Raw genomic sequence first — 13,226 nt, forward strand, 5'->3', positions numbered from 1 at the left:
CCACAACCCCCCCCCCCAGGCAGTTTTACACTTACCCTCTCCCTTTGTGTTTGATGTTTGCTCGTCCCATTTTATTCGATGAAGCATAAGACGTTTGAATTTCTTCTGTGCTTTGGGTCCTGGGGAAGAACCGAGACTCAACGTTCAGAAAAAAGTCCTTTAACCTTCGGTTTTTAGAAGGTTCTAAAAAGCAGCTGAAGACAAACACCACCCAGAAACACTTCCCAGCAGACCAGGCACAGCAAGGCCGATCCAGCTCGAATATCCCTGGGGTGGCTCAGCCTTCCCCACATCCTTCGGCAAGGTACTCAGCTCTCGGCCACCTCGGGATTTCCTGCTGCCAAACAGGCTCTTCAACACCTCACAAAAATTACTTATAACAGCACAAAGCGTGAGGAACCGTGCCAGACTGAGAGCTGAGGCTCTCCTCGCCCTAAGCATCCGCTCAGAGCATCAAGGATTCAAACTGAGTGCTTTTCCCTTCCACAGCAAATGCGCTGGGTTTTCTAACTGGATTACAGTGCACTCTGCAGTCAGCACTAACCCCATTAGAGCCGTAATTAAGGGAATTTCAAACAGCCTCATTCTTTCCTTGCCCTTCCCCAACCCTCAGTCAACTGTTTTCACAGTAATTTTTGGTAGAGGCAAGGTTTTGAATGCTACGCTGTGACCAAAAGCCTGCCTTGGAAGTCCTCACCTCCTTCTACGACAACCACGTTGACATCTTTGTGTAAAACCACCACGCCTGTTAAGTACAGCTGGCCAGCGTTCGCCTCGATTTTGAATTTTTTTGCTGGATTGCTCGACCCTTAAAAAAAAAAAAAAAAAAAATACAAACACAAATGTTTGCGGAAAACCAGAAATATTATCACCAGACATAGGAGCTCCCTACTCTGGGGCCAGCGTTTCCTCCTCCAGCCCCTCAGGGGCTTTACCCACACCTCAAAGACACACGTTTGTCTGGGCTGCTCAGAGAGTCAGTGTCTGTCCCATTCTCATCTGATTTAGCTCTTTGGAAGTTTTCCTGATTTCTGGACATCAATGTACCAGGTTAGCTCTGACAGCTGGGAAATGACTCTCCCCAATGGAAACTTCAATCCCAGCTCAAACACTCCAACCTTGCCCCATGTTGTTAGTGCTCAGCTGTAACAGGATGAGTTCAGGGATGTGGGTTTTGGGACAGTGTTAATTGCTACAGGCTGGGATTCTTTAATGCTTGATGGAAACCTGAGGAGCGGGTGCACAGTCTTGCTACTTAAGGCTGCTCCTCTCTATCAGCACGTTCCTACAGGGACTCTCTCAGGTGTATTTAGCAAGAGACCTACAGCGAACCCCCACAAGGATCAGCCAGCCCAGCACTGACCTGTACACAGCTATGTGAACTCCCTGCGAAACGTCTTCTTTCAGCTTTTTAACCTTCTTGGCTTTTCGCTGTTCTGCCGTGAGCTTTCTCGCAGCGTTTGCTTCTTCGTGAGCTCTGGACGCAGAGAGAGACACAGCAATAAGCAAAACGCAGCCTGTGGCGTTACCTGTTAGGGCATCGAAACGGCTCCTTCTCTTCCTAAGCTCAGATTATGTTCCGCAGATCCCAAAGCAGCTGCAACTCCCGCCCAGATTTCTGCCTGCACCTGCCTGAACTAAAAAAGCACGTGGGCTTTTTTTAATCCAGTCACCAGTCCAATTCATCCTCAGTCTCTTCCCTGAAAGCACTAATTAGTAACAACTGCAATGACGATCATCATCATGCTAAGAAACTCTAATACAGGGCACGAGGCCGCTCTCCAGTGGCAAGAAATCACCTCAAGACCCCACTCCCCCCCACAGGCCTTGAGGGGGGTCATTCAAGGCAGCTGAAATAGGCTACGAGACCAACACGCAGAAAATCACACTGCTTCTGCTTCACTGCATCAGCTCAAGGATCCTGTTGTGTACAAACGCAGCCCCAGCGCTAAATCCACCTAAAAATTACAGAAGAAAAAAAAACAAAGAACAGGTACAACGTGGCACCTACTTCTGTCTCTTCGCCATCTGCGCTCTAACGTGAGCTTCGACTTTTGTGGGGTCCTGCACAGCTTCTGTCCCCAGTACTCGCATCAAGTTTGAAATTCTTACTGCAAGGGAACGGGAGAGGAGACATGAGAGGCTCCTGCTGGACACCGGTTTGCCGTGAACGGTAAAGCACGGGAACACCAGGCTGGCTCACGGGCTCGTAAACCAACTGTACGGGAAGGTACCGGATCCCACCGACACACAGATCCTTCCCAACCACGTCCACGCGTGGCCCGGGCCATTGGTGTGATGGCTACAAGCCCACGTTAGCCCAGAGCTCTGGTGGCAGCTGCCCACCCTGTAGCTGTCACTTACCTTTGGGCTCTGGCGGTGGCATCAGGCCCAGCCTGACTTTCTCCTGCAGTTCCTTCTGGGCTTCTCTCCGAGTCTGTCGCCGTAATTTCTTCTGCTCTTTCTTAGTTAAATAAACACCCAGGGTCACTGGTGTGTCGCTGTCCACTGGGAAGAGAAACAAGGCAAAATAAACATAAATCTGCTTTTGAAAAAGAGAAAATACCACCTGCAACCGTTACACCACACTGTTAGAGCCACGCTCGATCGACAAACCCGACCTCTGGCGGCGCTGCAGGCACCAAACACGGAACCAGGAAAACACGTTTTGGCTATATTTTGATTTTACTGAAAAGCAGAAATACTCCGTGGTTATTTTAACGGCCTTTCTTCAGGGCAAGAAAGTCAAAACCAACCTGCCAGAGGTAAGGAGCTCGTGTCTGCACCACCACCCCGGCAAGCACCGAGCAGGCTGTCGGCAGGTAAGCACTATGTATTTTATATCCAGTTCCCCCCAAAAAAAAACAAACAGGGAGGGACTCTCCCTCCCAATTTCAGCTACTTTTGCAGAGCTTTCACCTTAATCTTCACACAATTACTTCTCTCAGAGACAAGAGACGCTGGGCTGCAGTGCTACAGGTGGAGGTTTGCATGCTGGTTCACCCCACCAAGCAACAGCCGCTCAGGAGTTATTTTGTCTCGAGTTTAAACAGCAAAGTTGACCAAAACCGGGGCAGTACCTGGTGGGTTGAGCTGCGCCGGGTGCTCCACGAGGTTTGTGATCCCAAAGTACTCGTCTCTCTTTGAAGACGTTCCACCTTTTCTAGAAAGGAGAGAGTTGGGCGTCATTGCAAACCTCCCAGCCCGAATTCCTGCTTTCCCTTAAACACAAGCCACGGAAAAAAATTAAATATATAAACACACTTCCCTTGGGCCAGCCATGGTGGGTGTGTGACACACACAAAGCCCGACCCAAAGCACAGATCAGAGCTTGATGTGCTGGAGGAGACACGCAGCGATGCAGTATTAACGCGTAGGTGTCTCCTCCAGTGGAATATCCACCCACAGTCCACGGTTAGGAGGAAGGTTTCCCACAACTCCACCATCAACCAGACTGGTACACACCACTCAGGCTTGAAAAAAAACCAAACACCCAACACCCCAACTTTGGGCTGAAAAAAATCCCACTGACTTCACAGCAGCCGTTTTCTCAGTCGGGGGAACACTGCCTCCAACGAGAAAGGGAGCTGCCCACCACCAGCTCCAAGAGAGACTTTGGGAGCAAACCTAGTGCCCCCCTGGATGTGGGAGATGAGGGAGGTGGAATTTGATTTACCCAAGTGCTCAGCGGGAGCTCCCCGTGTTTCCTGCTGCAGCACAACGATCAAAACCAGGCAAGTGAATGACTTACAAGTCAAGGCCGTTGGGGATGATGTAGGAGTCCCACCACTCTATCTCTGGGATCTCCCCCTCCTTCAGCTCCTTCTTTGGGGTAATCAGAGCCAATTTGGTGGAAGTGTGTATCCCTGTCTTCCTGGCGGCCTGCGAGATCTCTGCCTGCAGTTTTTCTAGTTGAGCCTGAGAACGGGGAGAAGAAAAATGGCACAGAAAGGTCATTCCAAAATAGCACAACCTTCAGGAAAAGCACAACACGTATGCACCTGCTGATTTATTGATGGGGTTTTGTTTTAAACAATCAGAAGCAGACCACAGAAGAAACCACACCGCATGTGACAGCGGAGTGCTTTTGCTGAAGCTGACAATTTTGCCAAAAATTTGGTCTTATTACTGAGAACATCTCCCTTGGCATCCTACCCCTGGAATTTTCTGTCTAACAAAGCTCTTCTCTCCCCTTTTCCCCAGGAACTCAGGCATTTCACTAAGACGCTTTTAAATCTCCACCTCTAGGGTGATCATTTCTGCGGAAAGAACGCTTGGCCAAAAAAAAAACCCAAACCCAAACAACTATTCTCTTTGGAAATTTTCAAACTTTTGTCAAAAAAAAAAAAAATTTTGGTCTTTTCATCAAGTGAAGACAGCTGTAAGAAAACACTTTCCACACACGTTCTAATTCGGACGCCTGCCTTTCCACCAAGAACAGCGTTGACAGAAAAGTTTCAGGTGACTTTACTGAAAAAGCTTCTTCCTCAAAGCCAACACGGCATCCCTTCACATCCCAGGAGAGGAGAATCAACTCCCATCCCGAACCGAACCCTCACTTCTGTGCTGTCAGTTAGCATGGCAAGACCTCAAATACCTTCGTTCGCAACCTCTGGGCAATTTTCTCAAATTTGCCTTTTTCATGGAACTTAAAGGTGCGTTTCTGACGCTGGGCTGGGGTTATGGAGACCCGGGGGTCAAAGTAAGTGTTCGACTCCATATCTTCCGAGGGCTTTTCTTTAAGCTGCTGTTTGAACTGCTCCCTCTTCACAGCTCTGATGTTTGCTTTTAGGGTTGGCATGCGGTGAGTCAACTCAATCTCTTTACCAGTCGCATCAACAGTTCGGCCTTGCTCATCCAAGATCAGTGGCGTAGGCTTTGTCTGATCCTTCAGCTCCACTTTCCTGGTGGCAAGACAAGAAATGCTGCGTTAAAATAGGAGCACAGCATTAACTGACACGCTGGAGAAGGGAGACGTGCCAGCCTCGCAGAGATCAACAAGGCCAAGGGCACGGTCCTGCCCACGGGTCGGGGCAATCCCCAGCACAAACCCGGGCTGGGCCAGGAGGGGCTGGAGAGCAGCCCCCAGGAGAAGGACTTGGGGGGGCCGGGGGGTGAAAAACTGCCTGTGAGCCACCAACGGGCGCTGGCAGCCCAGAAAGGCCCCGTGTGCGGGGCTGCACCCAGAGCAGGGTGGGCACAGGGCCGGGGGGGGATTCTCCCCCTCTGCTCCGCTCTGGGAGACCCCCCTGCAGGGCTGGGTCCAGCTCTGGGGCACCAACAGCAGAAGGACACGGACCTGCTCCAGCGGGGCCAGAGGAGGCCACGGAGATGCTGGGGGGGCTGGAGCCCCCCTGTGAGGACAGGCTGGGAGAGTTGGGGGGTTCAGCTGGAGGAGAGAAGGCTCCGGGGAGACCTTAGAGCGGCCCCCCAGGGCTAAAAGGGGCTGCGGGAAAGGGGGGGAGTTCGGATCAGGGAGGAGGGATAGGACAAGAGGGAAGGGGTTTAACCTGAGAGAGGGGAGATTGAGGTGAGATCTAAGGCAGAAATTCTCCCCTGGGCGTGGGGTGAAGCCCTGGCACAGGCTGCCCAGAGAAGCTGGGGCTGCCCCCTCCCTGGAAGGGTTCAAGGCCGCGTTGGACAGGGCTTTGGGCAACCTGGGCTGGGGGAAGGTGGCCCTGCCCGGGACAAGGAGGTGGCACTGGGTGGGCTGTAAGGTCCCTCCCAACCCAAACCAGTCTGCAGTTCTAACTCAAAGGGAACACGAGCCTTCTTCCCACAGTAAGCACCAAACCAGCCCACGATTTGTAAAAGGCCTCCTCATACATTTAAGTCTCATCTGTGCTGCCAGAAAGGACTCAAATCCCACGTGCAGAAAATGGGAGAGTCTCACCCAAGGAAGGAATATCCTCTATTTCACCATTTTATAATAAAATTCATTCCTTCAGCAGCCGTTAAGACCAGCGCTAGGGAACCAGCAGTGCTGGAGAAGCCTCTGCTCAGCCCCTCCGTGGGCATTACACCCATGAGGATCAGCTGCCCAGCGGCAGGTACTCACGGCGGCGCGATGCCCATGGCGTGCAGGTTGGCCAGCCCCACCATGTTGGCGTTTCCGATGAGCCCCGGTTTTAAGGCCAGTTGAGCCTGGATTCGGGCCTGCAGCTCTGCAGCTTTCCTGGCCTTCTCAATGGCATCGTTCATGAACGTCGCTGCCTGGGAGGGCTGGATCGTGTTGCCGATGGGGAGACGCTCCGATTGGGATGAGGAAGAAATTTTGGGCTGTTGAAAAAGGAGGAAGGGTTGTTACGTGCCTGTTTCATCACACTGAAGTCAACATGTCACAGCAGAAAACGGGGAGCACGGGATCTGGCTGTTGCCTCTGGTAGGTACCTGTGGTGTTGGAGGACTGATGAAACTCAGCTGCTTTTTCCTCTCTTCAATCTGCCGGGTGGCTGCTTCCATCATCAAAAAAAAAAAAAAAAAAAAAAAAAAAAATCAAACAATGAATTTTCCTTCCTTCTGTCAGGGGAGACGGGGTCCTCAGCACCCTTTTACAGCTGTGAACACACGCAACCCAGCTTAGTGAGAACAGAATGGTATCAGACTGCTCCGATTAACAACCTCCAGCTGTAGAGTAGGAATCTGACACCGCAGGCACTCTCTACCAAGACCAAGAGAACATCCAAACTTTCCTCAACTGAAGGCTCATCATGAGCCTAAGGCGAGGGGAGCAGTGGCAGCGATTGTGGCAAATGAAGAACAGTCAAAGGCAACTTGCCGTTGGCTTGCTCAGCTCGTGGTATGAATTCAGGTAAACACTAAACCATGCTAGGATTCAAGATCTTGGGCACGGGCAGCTCCGTTCTGGGGCAGAGCTCACGTCACAGCCTAGTTAAACTGACCTGGAGCTTGGTGAGCATCCCAGGGCTCTCTGAGGGCGGGCCCGGAATGACCTCGGGTTCATCCTCAACCTCCTCAAATCGTGGTATGCGCCGCTTCTTGACGCCAGAAGATTCCTTGGATACCTCAGAGTCATCACCAAACACGTCCTAACATAAAAGAGAAGGAGAAAACTGCGGTTAAAAACAAAGAGTTCTCCTCGGGGCCAGCGTTTTGAGATAAGAAACCACCACTTGGCTCAGATCCTCACTCCGCTGTGCTGTGGAGTTTGCAGGGCAGCGCTCGCAGGCTGACCTAGGAAGCCTGCGCCCTGCTCCCCCACCAAAGCATCACTGATGATCCATCCAAGAGCGTGAAAGACAGGAGATACCACAGGGACGCGCCTGTGTAAAAGCCACTGTCATTTAAACTGCAACAGGGGAGGTTTGGACTGAACGCGAGGAAAAAAATTGTCACAGAGAACGGTCAGAGAGCGGAGCGGGGGGGGAGTCCCCATCCCTGGGGGGGTTTCAGGGCCATTGGGATGAGCTGTGGGGGGATGTGGGGTAGGGGAGAACTTTGTAGAGTCGGGCTGAGGGTTGGACTCGCTGATCCCGAGGGGCTTTTCCAGCCTGAATGATTCTGTGATTGTTCTCTCAGGCAGTCAAAGGTTTTTGTGGCACCGAGATTTAAGGTCTCACTCAACTACCCAGAGAGATGGAAAAAGCTCCCCCCCGAGCTGACCTGCCTCGGGGTAAAATGGTTTCCACGTCTTCCGCCAAGTTCAGAGGGTGAAGGAAGCTGTGCTGGCTGACCACGGCCTCCCCAAAAGGACCCAGGGCGGGTGGGGACACCCACAGCATTCCCTCAGGCTCCCACCCAGCTGACTCCAGCTCGGATCCAAAGACGCTGAGCTCCAAACCGAGTGGCTCCGGAGAACCGCAGCTCGGCAACGACCATGCCGACGGGACCGGGGCGCAGCACGAGGGCCATCGAACCAAAGGATGTTCAAGCTCTGTTCTACACAGAGCTCTGCTCAAGCAGGGCCCAGCTCCGTGAGACTACGGCCACGGACTTCGTCAAGTCAATGCCTGGTTTGTGTGTGGTAAACCAGATGCGTCCGTGCAACCGTGTTACTGTAGTGTGCGTGTCAAGGTGTTATTTGAAAAGAAAATATACACACCGGTTGTAAGCGTTAGTTGCAATCCCTTCTTCACTATAACGGTTCATATTCTACAAGGACACTTCCTCATCCAGACACAGGTACTTCTTGGAAAACCTACAAGTTCAAGAGAAAGGACTTGCCCATAGTATAAAGTGTGTAAACCATTACGTTTTAGTTCCTGAAACTTCCCAAGCAACGACCTACCCCACAAGAGTTAACCAAGGAGAGAGAAGGCAGGCCAGGCAGCGTGCTGAAGACAGCTAACACGACCAGTGAGCAGCATTCTGAATTAATCCACTGCTTCTTGCTACAAGATCTAAGCGTGCGAGTACAAATTTAACTCTAAAAACCTGCACTGGGGTGTGTGTGTGTGGTGGGGCAAGTCAGTCTGCAAGTATGACCACGATCTGACAACCTGCCTAGAGCAGCTTGTGTTACAACAGGGTTAGGACAGATCTAGACCCTGCTGGAGGAGCTCCAAGAAAGATAATTCTGGAGAGAGGGGTTGATGATTTGGCAGGCGGGACGCCTGTCCCCACGCCAGGAGCCAAGAGGCTAGATCTGCTCTGCCACTTCCCAGCTCCTCTTGGGTTAGTGGGGAAGCAGAGGACACCGGCAGCCACCTGCAGTCGTGCGAGACGCCCCAGCGAACGCTTTGCTGGAGAAGGATCATCTAGTGCGCAGCCAGCCCTGGCCCTGCTCCGCTCTGCCAGCACGAGATCCCCTCTGCCACAGGCTCCCTCCCCTCCTGCTGTCCTGCAGCGCACCGGCCACGGCCACGAGGAAGAGGAGAGGCCAAGCCACGAGGAAAACGGGCACGATCCAAGTTCAACCAAATCAAAGTTAACTTTTTGTGAAGAAAAGCAGAATCCAGGCGCTTCAGCTGTGCCATGGGGCCCGCAAGAATCACCGTGCCAGGCTGCAGCCTGCAACCCCGCCACCACGAAGCGCCAAGCAGCGAGGGGATGGACGACGTCCCCAGCTCTCCGCCACGTCCCCAAGAGGTTCAAAAGCAAGAGGGGAGCAGCTGGGATCCACAGCCTGGCCAAAACCTCGCTTCTGAATGGCAGCTGTGCCAGCCCAACACCCAAATTAAAGTGGAAAAAAAATATATACTTGAAAGGTGCTTATTGGCACCAAGAGAGCTGCGGAAGACTGAGGTCATTTTAAGCTACTGCCGCTCTCAGGGAGCTGAGACACATCAACCCAAACCTCTCCAGATCAGTAAAGCAGGCTGCACTGCTGCTCCTCGGGCTGTACCAGCTCTGAGGGACAGAAGCTGCTTTACCACTTCGTTAACGGGCGACCCGGACCCGGAGGAGACTTTTTCTGGCAGTGGTTAAAGCCTCAGGCAGACAGTGGGAGAAAAAGCAACTTTCTAATAGAAAACAGAGAGTGGAGGCAGCTGTCTCCCAACACACCTGAAGAGATCCAAATCCTGAACAGGCTTGTTCTAGTTAACCGAGATTAAGTGATGATTAAAAATAGAGAAACACAGATTGCCATAAAATAAGAACCTCAGAAAAACCGAAAGGAAACTTACTTTGCAAGCAGGGAACAGGATGGAGAGTAGCCCCTTTTAAACTCGGAATGCGAGTGATGGAAAAAATGCAATTCCAGAAGATGGCGAGTGAAGTCTTCAAGAGAAGAAAGGAGGTGAAAACAGGTTTGGATGCGTGAGGCTTCCACCATCCCAGACAAGCATTAGATGGGAGAAACACCAGAGAGCTATTAAATCCCTCCTGCTGTCATTAACCTTCTGCTACGACAGGGGTTGTCACAAAAAAAAAAATTAAAAAAAAAAAAATCACCCTCTGTTGATTCCGGATGGGAGAGGAGAATGAAAACCCATCAGATCACCCACCAGATAGTCCCACTCGCTGGCTGACAGGGAAAACCAGCTGGCAGAGTGAAACGTGGCAAATCCAGGCAAGGAAGAACCACAGGACGTTGCTGGGAGCACCTACCCCAGGCTCCCAGTGCAAACCCAGCCCTGCCACAGCTGGTTAAAAGGACGAAAGGAAATCAAGAGACAGAGCCCTGTGGAGTTAACTCAGCTGCACAAGCCTAGCAGAGATCGTTAAAAGAAATCAAAAGCCCAAGTTTCCAACAAAGAGAGCACGGTGCTACCTCATCCAAAGGTAAAGAGAACCGAAAGGTAAAGGCTCACACACTTCATCATGGAGAAGGGTCTTTTCTCTTGAACTTTAAGCATTATGAGATGTACCTCTCTGGAAGAGGAAAGTGTGGCAGAGTAATCAGTGCTGCCTCCACGGCCACCAAACCACAAGGAAAAAAAAAAAAAGAGCAATCAATAAATCAATAATCACCTTCAGCTCTCGCTTCCGGTTCCGGTCACTGTTGGATTTGGAGTGCCTGGAGCTTCGGCCTTCCTCCACCGCCTCGAAGAGTTTGTCCACAAACCGCAGGGTGGAATCGTCAAGAAAAGGTTTGAGGTGGTCTGGAAAATTCAGAATTCATTGTTTAGGATGAGGAGGAGAACAGAGAGAATTCGCAGGAGACTTAAAAAAAAAAAAAAAAAAAGACTTAAAGGTGGATTCAACCCCACTAACGCAGCGGGGGCTGCGGCCTGGGCTCTGCGGATCCTGTTGTCAGCTTTAAATTCTGAAGGATTAAGAGAGTCCAGGCCTCGACTAGAAAATAAAAATTAGGGCTCTAACGGTTGAAAGAAACAAAGCCATGGGTTAAATTATGGTTTTCAATTCCTTTAGAAAAAGAGGCCTTCGATTAATTTTTATTTCCTCCGTTTCTGTGATGCATTCCAAGGCTTTTGGTCGTGTCTCACCTGTCTGTGTGGGTTTGCAGGTACTCACCTCTGCCTCATCGAGGCTCAGTCAGCATCACCCCTGGGGGTACACCTGCACGTACACGCGGGAGCTACCAGGTTTGGGAGGGGGTTTCTTTAGAAAACTAGCTCAACGCAAACCAGATCTCACACCTGCAAGGACTGCATCCGCCCCTCAGGCACTGCCAGTCACCACTGTCAACGAAACCACGAGGCGCCACGCAGCTCATGGCCACCAGCAGGACACCCAGGCTTCCGAGATTACAGGGAATCAGTTTAAATGTGATTTGAGGTTATTACCAGGCTCTTGGAGGAGTTTTGCAGCCCTATTTTTTCCCCAGCAAGGGGTCTGACCGCCTTTGCAAACAGCTGCAGGGTCAGGGCTAGAGCCCACGGGACGTACCGGCCGCTTTCTTTTTGTCCATCCCCTTCCCGACGCAGTTGAGCGCTGCCGTCACCACGGTGGGCTCCGAGAAGCCCAGGACTCGCTTCACCGTCTTCTCGATCCATGGTTTCAGCTCATCCAATTCCCTTTTGGAGAGCGACATCTTAGCCAGGAGCCGAAGTGAATTATTTTCCCTGTACCTGTAAAAAAAAAAAAAAAAAAAAAAAAAAAAAAAAAAAAAAAAAAAAAAGAGATGAGAAAACCGCAGTAAAATAAAGCATCAGATAATCGTTGCTTCGTTTTTCTCCTTCGTGAAAAACCTCACAAGTGGTGAAAGCTCTCGGAGATGAATTTTGCTGCCGTATTTTTAAAACACGAGCTAAAAATTAGACGAGGTACCTGGGGAGGGAAGGGCCCCAGCAGCGAGAAGCCCGTGACCTGAGCGGACAAGCTGCAGCATCAGGCCCTGCGAAGGGGAGCCCTGAAATTCCTACAGCCACCAGCCTTCCCCCCCGGGATGACGGAAGGGCAAAGGGGGAGCACCGCACTGGCCCTGGATCAGGCCGCGCTTTCACGCAGGGATCGACCACAAACAGGACAAAAATGTTTAGTCTCGGGGCATCCCTTCAGGCCTCTCGGGGCATCCCTCTGTTCTTTTCGTGGCTGCCAGGCCACGGGCCTCAAGACCCACAAGTCTGCGCTCAACGTTTTCCAAAGAGCGACCACAAACCTGCCTCGCGCAACGCGACCTAAAAACCCTTCAAACAGGAAAAAAAAAAACAAAACCCACATGCACCTGCTCACCCTTAACTAGCCTCTAACCCGTGAGCTTCACCGACCACTCCAAACACATTCCACTTCACTGATACTAAAAACCTCAGCACGTGCCCGGCTGCCTCCACGCTTGCTGCTTAAACCAGCGGCCGACGTTGGCGAACCCGAAATTACAGATTTTTTTTTTTTTTTTCCCCCAGGCAAAAATTTCTTGCCGTGAAATTTTTAGCAGATCTCACACTGTCAGGCCCAGTCTGCAGATGCAATAACGTTTAACTACGCGCCCAGGCCCTAATCTGATTTGGAAACCAAGTCTCCTTTATCTGGAAAGAGGAGAAAATCTTCTTAAGGAAATATGTTTGACCTCGGCATTTCTTCTCTGCATAAAAAGGCCTCCAGAGCCTTGATGTTAACGTGGGTCTATTTTAACAGAAATCCGATCAAATACGGTTATCACTCCTGAAACCAAGAATTAAGAGCCTGGACATTAGTTTTAAGGAAACATTTCTCAATTTAGGGGCTGCAAACAGCAGCCAAAAGACATCAATCTACAGATTTTGGCTGCTCACGCTCCCTCTGGAGAGCACGTCCCTCTCTGCAACCAAAAACCTGAAAAATCTCCACGGCCACTTACTTTTTACAGCAGGTTTCTCAGAGATGTGATCAAATACAGCATCAAGTACAGCCCAAAAGAACATTATTACAAAGTTTAACCAGTAAATTCTGACTTTTTAGGACATAACGCTTCAGGACAAAGCCAGAAGTTCAAGACAAGCAGAAATAATTAATTACCACACTGACACATCAATAGCTTTGTGCACATACGCTCTTAAAAACAAAATTTATACAGTTAGGGCTTGTTTTAAGCTCTATATTAATTTTCAATTTATGTAATCTAATAATGAGCGGCAGAGGAGTGCAACAGGTTTAACGGCATTTCACTTGGAATATTGGGGCAGCAAACCTGCCCCCTGAGCACCCTCAGGCCACGGGGACTCGTGGGGTGGCAACGGGGAACCCGGTGGGGAAAGAAAACCTATAGCAGATTTTTTTTTTAATATATAAATATATATATATATATATATAGGCACTAACCGTCTTCACAATGTCACTTCTCAGAACGGTGAGAACCTGAAGGCGATGCTCCTGCAGCCCTGTCGGCCAGAGAAACTGCTTCCCTTAGGGATTTAAAAAAAAAAAAAAAAAAAAAAAAAAAG

At 50.6% G+C, this 13,226-nt stretch overlaps 1 protein-coding gene across 1 annotated transcript in view; it reads right to left on the minus strand.

Moving 5' to 3' along the window:
* PRPF3 (pre-mRNA processing factor 3) overlaps positions 1–13,197 on the minus strand; it is a 16,855-nt gene extending 3,658 nt beyond the window's left edge. The window contains 14 exon segments of the mRNA XM_026863931.1: positions 8–119; positions 698–808; positions 1,353–1,477; positions 2,012–2,111; positions 2,365–2,508; positions 3,081–3,163; positions 3,752–3,918; positions 4,598–4,904; positions 6,059–6,279; positions 6,391–6,512; positions 6,899–7,049; positions 10,375–10,505; positions 11,254–11,435; positions 13,105–13,197. Coding sequence (XP_026719732.1) covers positions 8–119; positions 698–808; positions 1,353–1,477; positions 2,012–2,111; positions 2,365–2,508; positions 3,081–3,163; positions 3,752–3,918; positions 4,598–4,904; positions 6,059–6,279; positions 6,391–6,512; positions 6,899–7,049; positions 10,375–10,505; positions 11,254–11,398 — 1,919 coding nt within the window. The 5' untranslated portion in view covers positions 11,399–11,435; positions 13,105–13,197.
* Between the last annotated feature and the right edge of the window lie 29 nt (positions 13,198–13,226).

Source organism: Athene cunicularia (genome assembly GCF_003259725.1).
Source record: "Athene cunicularia isolate RWA chromosome 25 unlocalized genomic scaffold, athCun1 chr25_part1, whole genome shotgun sequence".
NCBI lineage: Eukaryota > Metazoa > Chordata > Aves > Strigiformes > Strigidae > Athene > Athene cunicularia.